At 39.9% G+C, this 19,113-nt stretch overlaps 1 protein-coding gene across 1 annotated transcript; it reads left to right on the top strand.

The window, feature by feature from the left end:
- The first annotated feature begins 6,166 nt into the window (after positions 1-6,166).
- Positions 6,167-18,375, top strand: LOC311027539 (neurocalcin-delta B). Its single transcript, XM_084031575.1, has 4 exons — positions 6,167-6,360; positions 14,022-14,454; positions 15,580-15,685; positions 16,411-18,375. Exons 2-4 carry the CDS (start codon positions 14,077-14,079, stop codon positions 16,503-16,505), a joined length of 579 nt encoding a protein of 192 aa, XP_083887701.1. The 5' UTR covers positions 6,167-6,360; positions 14,022-14,076; the 3' UTR covers positions 16,506-18,375.
- The last annotated feature ends 738 nt before the right edge of the window (positions 18,376-19,113 follow it).

The following is a 19,113-nucleotide window of genomic DNA, read 5'->3' on the forward strand; positions in this document are numbered from 1 at the left end:
GGAAAGAAAAAAGGAACAAATGAAGGTAAAGTGTGGATTTATTTAAAGAGTAAAGTCACTTTTATTGCAGGAGTCATAAACGCCACAATGGTATCAAAATCAAAAACCGAAAGAAAACAATTAGTCCTAAAAAGCAGCAGCAACTAATTAACACGGTGATGGGAGGAGGTGAGGACTGATCTCAGTCTTCAGGCAAGCCAGCAGACATCACAGATTTGTGAGCAAAATGATGGTTTTGCTGTTGCAATGAAGATTTACTGCCAAGTCTACAAGGGCACAAGGAACAAGAACATCCAACTGGGAAGTCCCTTCCACAATGCTGGGAGAGTGGCAAAGCAAAGGGAGAATATTATGAGTAAACAGTAAGTAAAACGTCTAAATAAATGGGATTACATGGGAAAAGACACAAACCTTACCCAGGGAATCTGACATGGATATTTCCCCCTGGGTTGATTTTTTGTCATGTTTTTTTCTCATTCATTTCCGAAGGTGGTCTTCTGATTGTTTCCAACTAAAGGTTGAGACTGAAAACCCCTGCTCTTTAGGACACAAATGTAAATTTTACACGTAACCACTAGGTGGCAGTAATGCATTAACCTGTGTCTGGCAGCACAGTGACTTCACTTGTTTCAATGGGCTGAGCTCAGGCTGTTTGATGGATGACGCGAGTTGAAGAAGCATATCAGAAGATTCAGTAGACATTGCCAACCTTTCTGGCCTGTAATCATCTTCTTCTGACCCATTAGGTCAGTTAAGAAACATACGCAGGTTATGGCCATGTTAATAATAACGCTAACAACAGCTTTGTTTTATCAACACGTTCCAGTGAGCAAACATACACGATACAAAGCTGCTAAATGGAATTCAGCCATCGTTCATTTCATTATTTAAACCTATGTTTGTCCTACTGTTACAAGTCAAAACGTCTTCTGTGAAAGTGGTCTATCAGTCGCAGAGAAGTTAAGAGAATTTTACATAACTATAGCCTTATAGCACGACTGTATTTTAGCTGGTTTGTTGGGAATTAACTTGTTTTAAAGGTTTATTCATCCTTTTCTGTTAACATACAACCATACTATGAGTTTTAACACACATTTAACAGTGACTTACTGAATGTATTTGAACATTATATATATTTTTTTATTTTCATTTTATGAACATGGGACGAAACAGCAATTCGACTTCCCTGAAGCCAGAGCAACAGGGAAGGCCATGTGTGCTCGGCAGCTGCAGATCAGCAGCTTACCTGTTGTGTAATCTCCCTGAACTATCGGCTCCTCTTTTCACTCCACCGCCACGCCTACTCCTCTTCACCTCCTCCCATCTCCCCATCTCACCTGTTGTGGTATTACTGTAATGCCAAATAGTGCCACAAGGCCTCTTCTTTTAATGAGAGTTGAGAGTTGTGCACACAGTGCTGCCCCTTTTCTCCCACCAACAACCACAGCAGATTGTTTGAGTTGGTGCAGGTTCCAACCAGTATACCACAAACTTTCACCGGCATTTTCTCATCCACCTTTCTTGTCCTCCATCTTTTTAGATTTTTAGATTTTTTCTCCTGAATGTGTTGGAGGAAATTTCTTCAAATATGGTACAAATATCCACCTGGAATCAATGATGAAATAATTGGATTCAAAAGTGAACGTTACTGTGACCTCACATCCATCCCATTGTCATGATATCCTACTGATTAGATTTTGGTGGTCAAAGGTCACTGTGACCTCATGTCAGTTCCTTATGACTCAGGAATGCCTTGAGGGAATTTCATCAAATTTGGCTCAAATGTCCGCTTGGAATGATGGATTTACTGATTAGATTTTGGTGGTCAAAGGTCACTGTGACCTCACAAATCATGTTTTCTGCCATACCTCAAGAATTTATATTTTTCTTATCATGATCAGGATAAAATGATGAAGTGACGTTATTTTAGACAAACTTGGCTGGCTGGCAGAAGCATACAATCGAAGGCCGTAATTCAAGTTTGTATTTTAAGGACACAGGAGTTCAAAGCAACAACCTCCTAATAAACCTTTACATCATGACTCAACAGAGTTGCGTGTCATGATCTCATGTTTGTTGACAGGTGAGGATTTTACCTGTTGTGTCACAGCTGTCATGCTACAGCACAAAGGAGACTTGCTGACGTGAGTCCACAGCCTCATCTTGACTCAGCTTATCGTCGCCGCAGAGCCGCTTGAAGTCGAGGTGTAGTTGTTTCTCACTCAGCTTCCTCTGAGCAGATAAAAATAAAACTCCAAAACAATGCACATCACTTTGTAGGATTTATAAATGATGGTAGCGCTGCGGTGTCATATCTGCTTTCTTCTTTTTTTCTGACAGAGGTAAATTGCAATTCTATATATATAACGATTTTCTGTCACATCCAGAGACAAACTCATTAAAGTGATCTGCAAAGAGTCAGCAATGATGCAGGTAAATGCTGGTAATATGCATCAATATTTAGATAAAATGGTTTGGTTTGGAGTCCTGTTTGGGGTATTTGCATTTATATTTTTGAAAATATCGTTTAAGTTGAATTTACTTACTTTGTGGGGACATTTTTTGCATATTTCAGATACAATCCTGCACAGTCCTGCATATTTTGTTAAACCTTTATCAATAGCTGGCACTTCTCTGAGCATTATATATATTTTCAGACTCTCTGGGAGCAGTTCTGAGAAGTAACAATAAAAGAGTGTAAAACATTTCAAAATGCTCTGAAATTATGAAAAGTTAAACTTTTCGCATAAAAAATGGCCCTTGTGAGTGTTTTTCAGGATTTTCATGGTGTATGAAACCACAGGAAATAGCTGAAAATTTGATGAAGAGATAATCGTCTAATTGCATCACATTATTACATGTGTAATTGCAGTTAAGAAAACAGTGAATATGTATGTGTGTATGGTTGGGTTTGTGTGCATTTAGCTGATTAAACTCTCGAGACATCCTCCTTTTTTTAAATGTTTGCATCAAAATTATAATGTGGCTGTTTGTGCTGCCTTGTGAGAAAACAAACAAAAGAAATTAAGATGAAATGTAAATTAAAAACTTCCTCCATTCCTGTGTATTTGCTGTTTGAATTTATAGCTACGAAAAATAATGTACTACCCACATAATTTAACCCAAAACCACTACCTTTCCTAAACCAAGTTAAACACTTATTTCAACCCAAACCAACTGGCCAGGTCAATAAAAGTGTGCTAGTTAAATACATGCATGTCTTCAGTGACTCAGGCTTTCTCCCAGGAGTTTTCCCTCCTGAAGGTGCTGTTGTCTTGCAGGAGTTCAACAGAGAGTTCACACCTTTGTCTCCCTAATGTTTCTGAGGAAGCTCAGCACGCAGCTCTCAGCTCTCAGCGTGTCTTGGTTGAGAATAAATTCACCTGTCCGCTAATCCAGTCAGCCTGAGCATTAGTCCGCTGCTCATGACGCAGAGGTTGACTAGAGCCGTCCTTGTTCTCTGAACGCTGGAGGATCAACTGCTCCTCCTCTGATGTCCAGTGACACACGCTTTGTCTTTTGATTCAGTATCATTCAGAATACACCAAACAGCTTTAATAATATTACATATTGTTCAGTCATTTTTCAGATTCGGTACAATCTTAAAAATGAGAACTGGAACAGAAACCGTAACAAAATACTGATGATGCATTCCTTCTCCTTTTGTTGTGGAGAACTGTTGAATGTGTAACTTTCAGAGACTTTTCCTCCAAAGATCACGGTCCTCAGCCGAAGGGATGGCTGCCAGAGAGCTTAGCTCACCTCCAAACTTTGGCCACAGTCCTCGGCGGGTTCAGAACAACACAAGGTTAGCTCTGTTAGATAACAGATTATCAGTGAGGAGAGGTTTGGTCCTCCACTGTGCAGCTCAGTAGATTCTTCGTCCAGCACCAGCTACTTAGCCTCATCTTTAAAGCCGATGTTACCTAATGACTGGTACCCGTGTAGAGGCATGGGCTGGATGATTTAGAAGGTGGCTCTCCAGTTGAAAGCTCCTTGGCCTTTGAGCTGTGACAAACCAGGCTTCACTGGTGTGTGTGTGTGTGTGTGTGTGTGTGTGTGTGTGTGTGTGTGTGTGTGTGTGTGTGTAGAGTTGGGGATTGCTCTCCAGTCAGATCAATGTTATGCAAACCTATTAGTCGGAGGTTGCAGCGCTAGCTTCCCAGTGCACACGGACTCTCCCCCCTCAGGGTCAAACTCACTGATGAGCTCTCACTTCTGTCTGCTTAAAGTCAGTGACAGACAATCACAACATTACAATGTCAACCCATGATGCTGAATTAATCACCCTGAAACAGCACGGGCGTCATCAATCAGTAAAAATGTTTTTTTTTTTACCTTTTATAAGCTTTTGTATTAATTTTGTTGTACATTTGTTTGCTTTAATGTTTAAAACCTGCAAGTGATATTGTTGTAATTTTAATACAATTGACATATAACACATAAAGATGAAATAAATGAAACAGAGATATGTGTTATGTGAGAAATATATGTTTTTTTTAAACACGGATTTTGATCACAGCTTGCATGGCAACTCTCTGACTTGCATTTGTTCATGTTTTCTCTCAATGTAGGATCATGTTTTTGGGGATGTCATTGTAACTTGGAGGTTATTGAGCATGAACCTCAACATCCCCAGTTTTGAGTCTGGCTGAGGACCTTTGTTGCATTCATCCCCTGTTATCTCTTTTATCTCTATTGTCTATAATAAAGACATGAAATTAACCCTCTGAAAATATAAAACATGCTTGTTGCACCTGTCAGCTGGGGTTGGATGCGCACGTGATCCACCTCTTAATCATGATTTTCATATCGTTGGAGCATGACTTGCTGACCTGAGAAACCTAATTTACTGTCAAGAAGTAACTAATTTACTGTCAAGAAGTAACATTGGTCCTGCTCTGTTGAGATATTACTTCTATATCATTTCTTTTACAGCTATTTTTGACATTGTTAGCCATTAATTTGGACTTTGCAACATTGTAGAGCAACACAAATCTTTTATCTCACATAAGGCAATGCATGTGTCATGAATTATTTTCAGACATGTATAACTTTTATCTGTCAGTGAGGTCATGAATTTGCTGACTCAGCAGAAAGGGGGGGTTTTCAGTGTACTTTATAAGGCCATTAAGAAAATGCTCCCTGGAACACCAGCTGAATAAGCCCTGGGGCTTTGACTTCCACTAATCATCTTAAGCAAAGCATGGCCACCAATGTGCCTGCAAGGGAACACCTGTCCACAGCAAATGCATAGTGGTCACAAATTGTCACCGTAATCTCTCTCATCATTATCATGCAATAGTCAGTAATAAATAAGCTTATTAAGTTGTCATATAATCTATGTCATAAAGGAATGCAAAGAAAAATGAAGCCTACAACTATTTATCCTGATCATTTGAATCCCTGCAAAGCACTAGTTTGCAAAGGAAAAAACAGTAAGGCAGATAAATTACACATAAAGCATGCAAAACTGTGGTTAGAAAATGAATTCGCATTAACTGCACTGCACGGCTGCACAAAAGCTAATAAATCAACTTTTCCTCTATTTTAAGCTTTTTAAATATTTGATATGATGCTCTACAGGGGGTTATTTGATTTTGTTTTGTTTCTCCTCCCTATCAGCCAGTTGTGTTCCAAGATAAAATAAGAAAAGATTACACTATTTATCCTCTCGGATAAAACAGAGCAAATGAAAATATGGAAATTAGAGGATGTGCAACATTAATCATAACTGAAATTAAAACTACGAGGATATATAGATGATGATTGATGACATAAATACAGGAATAAATAGCCTACAGGAAATTGAGAGGGGAAAAGCTGTACAATAAATGTAATATTCAGGTGCTATTCACGTTTGTGCACACAAACTTCCAACAGTTTCACTCTTCATTACAGTTTCTTCATATAACTGACATGTTTTGAACATATTTTAAAGCGTGTAAACTTTGTCTTTAATAATACAGAACTGCCAGTAGCTACTTATGTTCATACTATAACCGCAAACATTTATTTAAACGTCAAAGTGAACGTTTTACATGCTAATCGCCGTCCAGGTGCCGGGTTTCTTGTTGCCAGGACAACACGGCTTCCCATTGGTCGACTCCGCTGCGCCACGTGACGACCGGCCTTGACGTCACGCCGAGAGTCTGCAGGGCTCAGCGGAGTCTGTGTGCAGCAGAAGAAGCCTGCTGGAGTTCGGACTGAGTACAAGCCGGGAAAAGCGAAGCTCCTGAAAGCCTCCTGGAAGCCGTTGCCGCCTCGTCTATGAAACTTTTAAACCGTCCGCTCCTTTGTCACGAGTTCATGGACCATTAGAGGCTTTTAACAACCCCTCCACAGGAACTTAAAAGCGAGGTAAGTTGTCGCTCGTGTTGTGTCCGTCCCTCCCTCGTAGTTTGTAAGCTTCCTGTTGTTTTTTCTCTCTCTCTTTTTTGCTGTTGCTTGCAGCTCAGGTGAGATGAGTTTACAGGTTCACATCTCCCACTAACGTCGTCACTCCTATCCGTCTGTATGATAAACAGAAAGTTTTTTTTAAACGTTTTCTGCCGTAACTTTCCAGTGCAGCAGCGTTACAAGATGCTAGCAGCGGATAAAGCTTTAACTAGATTTCTAATCGGATGAGGCTGCTTCTTCTGTCCTGAATCAAGCCTCGGGGGGAGCTGGTGGAGGTGCACCCTCCTTATTTAATTGTGAAATGAGTGAGGAGAGGAAGTGGGGAAAAGGGGGGAGTCCTCTCCTGCTACCACACAAGGCTGGGTGAGGAAGGGTATCTCATTTCAGCAAACACAGATCAGTGAGTGAGTGGGTTGAAGCAGCTAGCACCATTGGACTGGTGGTGCTTTATCTTGACTAGTGAGTTGAGATGTTTGTTTCAGTGTGAATGAAGTCCTCTCTTAGTGAACAGTCCATGCTGAATGGATCAAATAGTTGGCTGATTTTGGTGATCAGTGTATCTATTACATTAATGTTCAAGTTTTTTTATTATATGAAGTGAACAGTTCATATAAATTGAATATAGCAATTTCCCTGAACCCAAGATGAGCTATTTAAATCACTCCTAATACAACAAACAGAACAGAAGTTACTAATGGATTGTTTAGTCTTTAAAATACCAGAAACTGTGTGTTTCAGTGTCATTTATAAGTCCAAACATTAACTTCTCAAATGTGAGGATTTCTTTTACAGTATATAGACTAAATCATTACTATAAAAAAAAAACTATTGACAATTTAATCATTAATGCAAAAGGTCATTTGTGGCGACCCTACATTAAATTGCTTTATCACTGGACCGTTTTGGTTTCGGGTTTCCATTTGAAAGTCAAGCAGCCGAAGTGAGACCGAGGACTGAACGCGAGATTGCCTCCGACAGTGGCCGGTAGAATTAGAATAGAAAGATCCTGTGCTAATTTACTTTTTGTGGTGGCTTGTAGCGATTGAATGCCACTGGTTTGATTTTGATGTGGGACGTAAACAAGAGCCTGTCGTGGTAGATATTCCTCTAGCGGCCCCCGTGAAGCGTCCACAAATCTGGGCCGTCGATGAAAAGACGTGAGTGGACACAGAAGAATGTTTATGTTCAGGATATTTTAACCAAACTCCTGTCCAGCCCCAAATCTCACCTCAGGAGGCCAACAGAGCAAGAAAGTTTCAAAGACCCGCGGAGGTGCTGACGCAAGGGTGGAGCTGAGATAATAGCCCCCTTGGTGTCGGAAGCATCCCTCCAAACATTTCAAGATGCTGAACTCTTTACAAACATGAGCTAAATTTGAACAGATGTTCTATTTTCAAGTGCGTGGGCCAGACTGACCACACTGGCAGCATCCTCTGTAGTTATGCTCGTCTGGGCAGCGGTCGTTTGCTCTTTTGAATCCAGTTAGTCCTCTTTTAGAGAAAGCGGACAGGGAGAGTGATTGGGAGAGAGCGAGGATGAGTGGAAGATTAAACTGAAGGAGAAAGAGAGAGAGAGAGCACATCGAATGCTGGGATAAAGAAATGGATTCTGTCCTGTCACACAGATAATATTTTGGGGTGGAACGCTGCATTTCCCACATGCTGTGCACCAGATATCACTGGCAGAGAGGAGTGGGAGTTGTTTAGTCATTGGACGGATTGACATTTCCATCTCTGTAGCCTTTGTCTGTACAACAGGCTGTTTGGGAGAAGCACATTTAGATATTCAGTGCACAGCAAACAACACTCCCCTCGTGCAATCAGTGACAATTTGCTGCGAGTGAATGTGTGTTTGTCCAATCCTGATTCTGCTGCAGCTCTGCTGCCTCTTTGCAGTTGTTGTCAGTGACACTTTTTTTTTCTTTTCTTTTATATCTTGCACTCATTCGCTCGCTCATAATGGCTTCTCTGTCATGATTGTGGTTTTCTGCAGCGCCTTGACGCACAACGCTCTCCAGCTGACAATGGGAGCTCATGTGTGCTGCATTATGATGAAGTTGCTACTTCGGGTTGCTCAAAGTATGCATGGGATTTAGGGAAGTGGTTTACGAAATCATCCAGCAAATAAACCATTTTTTAATTCACGTTAATCACACAAAAAAACTATTAATGGAAATCCAAACCCTGTCAATTGTACAGAGATTTGAGTCAATTTGACCGTTGTGTCTACTGATGTCTGTAGAAATGATTGATAGAGGCCATAATGAGGGTAATATTTGTGATAAACACAAATATTAAGGAAGTATAAGAGGAAATTGTGGCTACGTTTACAGCTGTCGCTATCAAAGTTTGTGTTTAAAGAGTGACTTGACCTTCAGCATCAGTTTGATGTGAAACCGTCTCGTGTTTGCACTCATGTGGAGGATCTCGGCTGCAGCTATGTATTATATTCATTATCGACCAATCTGCTGATTATTTTCTTGAGTAATTGTTTAGTCTACTTTTTAATTTCAGAGCCTATTAAAGTAAAGCGGTAAATCGTCATATTAAAGAAGCTAAAAGCAGAGAAAGTTGATTGAAAGATAAGTCAATCGTGAAATTAGTGTCAATTAGTTAATAAAAAAGAAAGAAATATTTAAACTTGGGGAAGTTTATGTCAGAAGATTACTTTCACTTTGAGTTGTTACAGGCTCACACTCTCACTTTCTAATCCTTTTACTAATACCCTTTTCGTCTTGGCAGTTGTTCTGCTCTGCTGAAGATGCTGGTTTGCCCCAGACAGACTCAGGTGCAGATCGGACCAACAGCAGACCAGCTCTGACCTTACACGCAGGAGATACAGTTGCGGTCAGACATTCGAAGCACGCTACACTGAACGGCGGTCGTCACGATACTCGTAACGTGAGCGCGGGTCCTCCCGAAGCTATGCTGTGCTGCAGCTCCGTTTGATTGTGGTTTGAAATGCGCTGCTGATCAGATGTGAGATTGCCGCACAGAGAACACGGTTAAAGAGATGCATATGGTGTGTTGAGATGGTGGGAGCTGCAAAGCATCGTTTTTTAGAGGAGAAAAAAATAGCAAAAATGAGAAACCGTCACCCTGTGGTTCATGTGCACCAGAAATAACACATTTAGTTTTTCATTGTACTGTAATATACTGGCAGCTTTCTGTGCTCAACGTTGCTCACATGCAGCAAAATGTATAGCCTAGCATATCATTTTTTGTCATCCTGAACTTTATTTAACTGAACTTTAATTACACCGATGTTTATCTCTAACAGAGCGTCAAAACTCACAGTTGTTTCTGAGTTTCTGAGTGTTACCAGCTGTCTTAATTGCATGAAATCAACATCTATTTCATTTAAACACTTAAGCGCCAGAGGACATGGATTCTAAATAACAAAAGTACTTTCACACTAACATGTATTTGTTTTTTTACTTCAGCTAGAGGACGGTAAATAACTTAAGCTAAAAATATGATGTTGTTCGTTCAGCAGAAATGCTAAAAAAGAAATCACTGATTTAAACTTGTGTGTGTGAATTTCAGATGGTTTCTTTCCATGCCGTTTTTAAACCTGTTTCCGAGCTCGACGCACAACTCTGAGCTCTTGCAAGAGCAGATGATCCAAACCGATTTCTCACTTCAATAGCAGAGAAGAAAGAGAGCATTTGTGATGCTGCCGTCCTCAAAATCATGTGTCTGGTGCTGCCTGAAACCTAACATTTGAGTTTGATCTGTGCTGCCGCCTTTTAGGTTTGTTCCAATTTGATCTTATTTTTCTTTTAAATATCTTTTCACAGCTGAATTATTTAATTCTGACCTGTGGGTGAATATCAGATTGCAGATCTTGGAAGTCTAATAACTGCTTGCCTGTTAGGTTGAGAGTGACTGGCCTCAGCACTGCAGCCTGATCTCAGACGGATCATATTTCTTTATGAATGTGTCATTCATGAGCTATACCTGTGTTGATCGTGTCTCTTTCAGTCACGCTGGCTCTCTGTTGGTCTCCCCCTGGCTTTCTGCGGCTCTCTGTGGGATTATCTGTGGGACCTTTGGGTTCAGATTTACCTGAAGGATATAAATGTAGACTTCTGCCTGTTACGCAACAAGATGTTCTAGGATGAATGTCGAGGGCCTTGGATTCAAGGAGCAAGATGAATGCCTCAACAGTTCATCAGCTGCCGCAGTACAAAAGTATTGGTTGCACGGTTGTAAGATTTCGATTTCAAGCAGAAGTGCCAAACAGTCACTGGTTTCAGCTCAAATGTGAAGATTTGCAGCTTTTCGTTGTTAATATATGATTTAAAAAATGTTATATCTTTACATTTTGGGCTGTTGATTGGACTAAACCATTTGAAAATGTCATTGGTTCAATTTAACTATTTTCTAGTATGCTATAGACCATGTAGTTTTATAAAGAAAATATTGAATGGAAATGAAAATAAGGTGTTTTCCTGATGTGCTCCTCTCGGCTTTGATTAACAGTTGGCGGTTACTGATTATGTTGTGTCATGATATTGTCTTTAGTTGAATATAATGCAGCTTTGTTGTTGTTGGTTTTAGGAGTTAAATCCGTCTCAAAGTCCAGTAGCTTGATCCTGTCCTCTGCTTTACATCTCAAAGAACGTTTAGCAGAGGACAACAGAAAGTGATTTTACCTGCACAGATCACAACTCTTATCTCGGGCCTGTTCTCCTCTCACAAGTTTAATCAAGTGCCTGGTGTTCACCATCCTGTCTTGACCTTATGAGATGGTAGTGAAGGACTTGGCTCCACCATGTGACCTGTCCACTCGCCAAAGCCTCTGTTATGTAACAGTGTCATCAAAGGTTTCCCAGCAGCAGGTAAGAGCATTACCGGCTAATTGTAGGCAGTGATCTCTGAGGGCCAGAAATAGCTGAGTTCTTAGGGATGTTCAGTGGAGGTCTGAGCTCTCATCCATACATCTCTTCTTTTAAAAAATAGAAACCTTCAGCCAGGAGGGAGGGATTGGGTGCAGTGTGGACACACAACAACTTTCATTTTTAAAGGGAGTAACGAGGAAAGTATTTGTACTCTTGTAGACCAGTTCATAAAACAAAAAATTCAAGATTTTCAGTTAATCAATTTATATATATATTTCCAGAAAATGTCATAAAATAGAAATGGGAATTATAAGATATTTTCATATTGAGAGTAAGAACGACACTAATTAACCTTCCCTCCCTCATAGTTGAATGCGGAGAGAAACATTTGTTGTGGTTAAATGGTGAAATGAGGGTATGATTAGAGCCGCAGCTGAAAGCAAACAATTAAACAAGCTGTTTGTCTGTACAGAACGTTGAACTAAACGCTGTTGGGAATCAAAGACGGTAGCGTCAACACAGCCTCAATAACCATGAAAACACTCCACAGTCCATTAAAAAATTAAAATGCAGATTGCGGAGTATGTGTCAGAACGGCAAGAAACAAAGAATGAGTGTATGAATGGAGGTAGTCAGGAGGGTGTCAATTAATGAGTGTGCGTGTGTGTAAATTGGAACAGTAAATTGGAACAGGCTTTTGAATTTAAACTGCATTTGTATGCATTTAAATGTTCAAGTGAATTATCTTCAATTAATTGCTTGGTCTATAAAACATTCGAAAATAGCGACAACATCACATCACAATAATCTACAACACAGTGATGGCATTAAATGCATTATTTTTCTCCCCAACTAACAGTCCCAAACCAGAAATTATTCAGTTTACAATAATGAAAGATTAGAAAAAGAAGCACGTTCTCACATTTGAGAAATTGGAAATGTTTGGCACGTTCGCTTGAAAAGTCACTCGAGCGATTAATAGATGATCAAAACGGCTAGACGCTTTGCTTCAGTCTAATTTAAAGGGAGCCGCTCACATTGGACCTCCGCTGTGTCGCTGCTGCGTTTTGTTCCAGGAGTGATGAGTGTGTAAACAGGTGTTAATCCCCTTTTCAAACTGCTCCACCATTCATGCCGGCAATCGAAGTGAACTATGAGTAACAGCAGGGAAGTCATTAGAGGTGGCTGCCACATTGCTAGAGCCCCATGGTCTATTTGGAGTTAATTAAAGGATTATAGCTGGCTGTTTATGGAACATGCAAGTGGGAAATTAATGGAGAAGAAGACGGGGGTCCTAAACTACTAATCATGCTATTTAATTCAAATTGCAACCACTTCTTCACCTATTCATACAGTTTCACTAAAATGTATTTTAATTGCTTAATCAAATTGTTGTAGGGCAGAATAGGACTCTGGAGTCATTTATTATAGTAAGATAAGCCACAAACGTTGACAGGAAACCACAGAAGTGACAGATCTTCATTGCCCTGCCTAGAAACAGCTACCTGTACAGTAATTTGCTTTGGTTTGTCCCGACATCGCTGATGTTATCTGTCATTATCCCCGGGCTAAGCTTAGAACAGCTCTCCTCTTCTCTTTAGCCTGGACAGCTCAGCAGCAGCTAGCGGCCTGACGCATATGTATCTGCTGATGAACTGCGTCTTCTGTTGAGTGTTTTAGCTCTCTGCTCACTAACGACTCATTCGTTAAAGGTGGAGTGTGATTTTTATCAGGCACATTGGAACAGCTACATTCCTAGCAAAAAAACTATTGAAATGGTTCTTCAGGTTTACTACATATATATACATTTAATGCAGGTTTTATTTCATAAGCTGCATCAAGACCCGATAAACGATCTCGATTATGAAAACGGAGGATGTGTATGTGTTGACGCATCGCAGTTCCTGCAGGAAATGGAAGATGCATCGGCAGAGATGCAAGCACAGACACACTGGCATGAATTGGGGTTATCAACAGTTGACGTGCTACACTGTAGGTTGTGCATCTGTGGTGGTCGTGCACCATGAAGCATTTGGTGGTCTCCTGTTGCAGGTGCATGGGGGACTGAGCCTGCTTGTGCATGTGCACAAGACCACGCACTCAACGTTATCTCCCCCCGCTTCTAATTTATCAAGTCATATCAGGCTTTTATGATGTTTATTTGCATCTTGTCACGAAATGGCAATGGACAAAATATATAAAAAAAAATTCTATTTGAATAACAGCTCTATGTGATAACACTCTGCGTTTCAAGTATATATCAGGGCATTTTGACATCTCAAAACTCCCTGCAGAGTTTCCCACAGGAAATGATTCAGCAGAAGTGGTAAGTCAAGCAGACCCTGAAGCATCTCACCTGGTGAGCAGTTTAGTTGTTAGATGATGGCTAACCTCGTTTTTAGCAGCTGAAGATGCAGATAATTCCATCAGAAGCTTTGTTGTTTGAAGGAGAGTGAATTTTGGTGAAGGATGATGTTCTGTTCGTGTTGAAGCTTGTTCCACTGCCCCCAAGTGGAGAACAAGTTAATTATTGCAAGTTTAAAGGTATTTTTGGTGTCATTATGTATTGGTTGTTTACGTGAACAACAACAAACTGCTACCCTTTAAAAGAGCAGTTAATCCAGCTTTTTATTGTTGACAGAGCATTAAGACTACGGTCTTTTCCTCTTTACATCACTGTCCTTTTTCACGGCCTTCCTTCCCCCTCTTGTATCAAAAAGGCTCATGGTCATTTAGGATTATTTCTAACATGCTTGTTCTGTCCTCTCTCTTTCATCAGTCTTGAAATTGCTGCTGCCGTCACATCGACCACAGCCTAAACAGAAGCAGCGACCATGGGCAAACAGAACAGCAAGCTCCGTCCCGACGTCATGCAGGACCTGATGGAGAACACGGACTTCACCGAACATGAGATCATGGAGTGGTACAAGGGCTTCTTGCGGGACTGCCCCAGCGGCGCGCTCTCCATGGAGGAGTTCAAGAAGATCTACGCCAACTTCTTCCCTTACGGGGACGCCTCCAAATTCGCTGAACATGTTTTCCGCACGTTCGACGCCAACGGAGATGGCACCATCGACTTCAGGGAGTTCATCATCGCCCTGAGTGTGACCTCTCGTGGTCGGCTGGAGCAGAAGTTGAAGTGGGCATTCAGTATGTACGATCTGGACGGGAACGGATACATCAGCAAGGCAGAGATGCTGGAGATTGTATCGGTGGGTTTGCTGGCTCTAGAGTTATTTGTTTTGGTCTGTCCCAACTATTCAGACTTTGTGCTTCTCAAGCTTCATAGAGCCCTCAGTCTTTCCATGTTCCCTGGTCCTAAAACGACTTCTGCAGTGAAACAACATTTTTCTCAGCCTTCCACACAGCAGCTGCGACATCATATATCCATCTGCTTCTGTGTTCTGCACCATTTGACTGCCCACAGCAGGAAAACCAGCCACTGTGTAATTTTAGAAACCAGCAGTTCCTCTCAGGCCCGTCAGACATCTCTAAATACGACTCGACTGTAGTGTATTTCTAGATGGGAGCGGCCCTCCTCTGATCCTCGTTTTGACTCAGCATTACATCCAGCAGCTGTGCAGTTCTGAGCTGCCCCCCCCCAATCATGTCCTCAGCAGAACCAGTGTTGCTTTAAAACAAGTAGTCAGGCAAAAGACATGACTGTCTAATATAGGGCTATAGTTAATGGTTATTTCCATGATCAACTCCCAGACGATGTCTTAAAATGTCTTCTTTTGTCTCACCAATAGTCCAAATCCAAAAGATATGTTTTTCAAGCATATAAATACAACAACACATGCTCACATGTAAGCAATAATTGATACTTGCAGCCCCTCATCACCATCTTGATGGTGTTTGTGTCTATGTGATGGATGCAGATGCTCTTTGGAAAGAAGAACTTCATCATTATGAGGAATATTTCACATGATCTAAGGTTAATGTGTCTAATAGAAAATATCTCGGAAAACCTCAACAGTCAAGCAAACACATACGCTTTTTGATTTATCATCTATTTAAAGACATCAAATTCTTAGACGTGAATACTTCCCTTTTTGTGTCTTTGCAGTGGAATCAGGCCCCAAAGCCAAACATAAATGAAAGTAATCCTTTATCTCTCTTCCTCCAGCTCCCTCCCTGCTCGAATAACTTATCAGACTGTAGACTCCTGTTGTTTTTGCCTGAGATATCTACCGTTTTAAATGTATTACACTCACATTTACAGAGTTAAAGCTTTAATGAATGGGGGTTATTAAAGTTGACTTAACCCACCAGATGCTGTCAGAAACATAGAAGCTTCTATACTAATATTTGTGATCTGTTCCCTCATTATTCAGGCTATTTACAAAATGGTTTCCTCTGTGATGAAGATGCCTGAAGATGAGTCCACACCTGAGAAACGCACAGATAAGATCTTCAGGCAGATGGACACAAATCGAGATGGTAAGTCTTTCACTACACTGCAGTGTTCTCCGATGAAACAGCAGTGAAACATTTTCCTTGGATATCTATTCTACAAACTCAGTGATCCATCACATATTATTCTGTTTTGCTATTGTTTGTTCTACACTTTTCCATCAGCCCTCATTAAATAGTGAAGCCTGGCAGCGCTGAGGCAAAACCAATGTAGCCCTATCAGATCCTCGAACCGGCCCAGATAAAAGAGCCCATATTAACTCTGTGGATAACGTTGCATTCAACATAATACCTCTTCACTTATCTGAGTAGATATAAGCTTTTATACGGCTTTTATCACAGAGCTATGACCTTATTTGAATAGAAACAAAGTTTCAACCTAGTTGGTAGACACTTGAATTACTTTTTGTTTTGTTGGTTATCTGTTATGTTTTTGTCAAAAAGTCCCAAATTATCACAAACCACCCAAGTAAATAAAAAGAAATAGAAAACAGTGTAAAACTGGTTGAATTCTGTAAATGTGCTCTAGCAGTTACAGTTAAATCCATTTAATTCAATACATTAACTGGAAAGATGCTATATTGATATACATATACATTTAATTACTTGGTAAAATGACTTAAATAATAACATGTCACATCAACTTGGGAAGATATACGCCCTTTGTTTTCATTTTATCTATTTTTGCTGCAATGAATAAACAAGACAATTAACCGATAACCTGTGTCTCTCTCTCTCTCTCTCTATCTCAGGTAAACTGTCTCTTGAGGAGTTTGTTGAGGGAGCGAGGAATGATCCCTCCATCGTCCGGCTGCTTCAGTGCGATCCCAGCAGTGCCGGCCAGTAAAAAGAAAAGAAAAAAAAAAGACTTTTTCCCATCACATTTATGATTAATTTAACACAATTTCAAAGTCTCTCCCAGCTGAGATTGTTAAAATTTGGTCACTTGATCTGTAGAGGTACACACACACACACACACACACACACACACATGCAACTGTATTACAAATACCGAAGCGTGCTGCCCATATTCTCTTCCAGACGCCCACATGCGCATACTGTACATGTGCCTCCATGTCTGGTCAGAAGCTGCAGACAACACGGGTCTCGTATACAAATGTAACTCAAAGGACTGACATCCCATCAAAGACTTGTTAAACACTGAATCAGAAGTTGTGCTATCTCCGTCTGAGAAGACGACCAGCGACAATCATCCAACCGATTTGTGAGGTATATTGAGCCGAATCCAAGTTTGCTGTTTTATTTTTATTTATTTATTTTTTTAATGAGTATAATTCCATTTTCAAATGGAATCATTCTCATTTTGTTCTCTTTTTAACTGACTCGGTCTGTTGAGTGTTGACGGATAGACTTTCACAAAAGTATTGCAATTCCAACTAACGCTGACTGAAATGGAGTATGTGAGTCTGGGACGAGGAGCGTTCACAGCTCATAGTTTGGCTTATGAATACAGGAGATCTGGGAATTCATGTTTTTTAACAAAAGAAGAATTAGAAGGGATGAAAGATGTTTTTTTTTGTTTTTTTTAATGTGTACTTTGGAGGAATGTTACATCAAACCAAAACTGACTCGGATTTCTCAATGAAGGCGAATATTTTGACTACAGATCACAACCATCTGTTCTTTTGAAAGCGACTTTTTATGCCAAGTACTTTGTCCTCACACACACAAAATATGTGAACTTGACATACCGGTATGCATAGAAATCAACCTGAAATTCTGTGTAAAAGCGAAGTGTTAAAGCAAAAAAGAAAAAAAAAAAAAAAAAAAATCAGTTTGATGTTATATGAATATATATGTTACTCATATATTCTTTTACTCTGTGATGTATTGCTGCAATGGAAGAAATTCACTTTAAAATGTTGACGTATAAATTATTGGAATGTGATTATAAACATTTTTCTTTTCTTTTACTTGACAAATATGATATGAAAGAAGGTTGTACAGTATATTCACTCATATTTATGCTAGAGATGATAAAAAAAGAGAGGACCACATTCATATTTCCCAAGAAGCCAGTAAACATTGGCAATCATTAAGATTTTTCGGCGTAAACAGTCTGTTTACTCTAAATCAAAGGGTGTAGGTGTTATTAAGGTGCAACAGTAACCTCTACAAATCTCAAGTTTCATGTAAATGTGACTTAACATCTTTTATGTGCACCGAAATTTGAAGTACAAATGTAATTGTACGAGTATTTCAGTGCTACTGTGGCGATGGAGATTACAGATGTGACGATGCAGAGTAACAAACCACTAACGGACGCACTGACGTTGGTAGTGAGTAACTGCAGCATCCACCAAACCACACTGTGTTTTTGTAGGATTTACTGATAGATCTGTTTGCATTCTGCTTCATTTTCACCTGCACCTGCTGGTCTGAAAACCACGAGATGCAGTAGTCTTCACAGGTGGATGAAATCTCTCTTCTGCACATTTCAAGTAAGTAATTAGGTACATTAGTCCACATTTCACTCCAATAGCATCTTGTGGTCAAGTGCCAAATATAGATTAATTAAATAAAAGAGAAAAAAACAGTATTATATCCATTTATACTGTACAGTTGTTACCTGTCGAACAAAAAAGAAACTTTGTCACTGTATCATTTTGTAGATTTTGTATTGTTAACTTGCATTATGTGTTCGGTGTAGAATGGACATTTTGTTTTTTTGAATAAAGACAAAATGGGAAATGGCATATTACCTTTTTTTCATATAGATAGATAACATAATGTAGCATGCAATAAAGATATAATTAGCCATGACAACTGCATAACAAGTACTGGATGAATTACCCATAATAGTCATGGTTCCCTGATGATAAATCCTTATGAACGTTTCCTCTTTTATATTTATTATAGATCAAATTTGCTACACAAATTCAGTTTTACACAGGCTGGATTGGAATACGTTTTGTGATCCCCTCACTTCTCTTACATTATCTGGTTTGACGATGCTCACCCTGAGATGGTGAACATGCTAACGTAGTTTCTGCCCAACATTAGCATGGTAGCATCGCTGATGCAAACAAAATACAGCTAAATCAAACCACATCTCTGCCACGGACAGTCAACTAGACTGCTAAAACAAGAGTGCTAACGCTAATGCAACGCTCACTAAAGCAACCTTTCCCCTTAGCCTTGCTAAAACCAAATTTACATTTGTTTGTCTCATTCTAATTGAAAAAATGCGACATTTTGAATATTTTGAACTGCTAACGTAGTTTCTGCCCAACATTAGCATGGTAGCATCGTTGTTGTGAGAAACGTCAGCAAGCTGATGCAAACAAAATACAGCTAAACCAAACCACCATCTCTGCCACGGACAGTCAAATGCAACGCTCACTAAAGCAACCTTTCCCCTTAGCCTTGCTAAAACCAAATTTAAATTTGTTTGTCTCATTCTAATTGAAAAAATGCGACATTTTGAATATTTT

This window comes from Eutrigla gurnardus (assembly GCF_963514095.1).
Source record: "Eutrigla gurnardus genome assembly, chromosome: 17".
NCBI lineage: Eukaryota > Metazoa > Chordata > Actinopteri > Perciformes > Triglidae > Eutrigla > Eutrigla gurnardus.

What these genes read in the sequence shown, in the direction of transcription:
- LOC311027539 (XM_084031575.1), top strand. Translation starts at nt 14,077, where the DNA reads ATGGGCAAACAGAACAGCAAGCTCCGTCCCGACGTCATGCAGGACCTG. An exon ending in AGATGCTGGAGATTGTATCG is followed by an intron (nt 14,455 to 15,579) that starts GTGGGTTTGCTG and finishes CTCATTATTCAG; the next exon opens with GCTATTTACAAAATGGTTTC. An exon ending in GATGGACACAAATCGAGATG is followed by an intron (nt 15,686 to 16,410) that starts GTAAGTCTTTCA and finishes TCTCTATCTCAG; the next exon opens with GTAAACTGTCTCTTGAGGAG.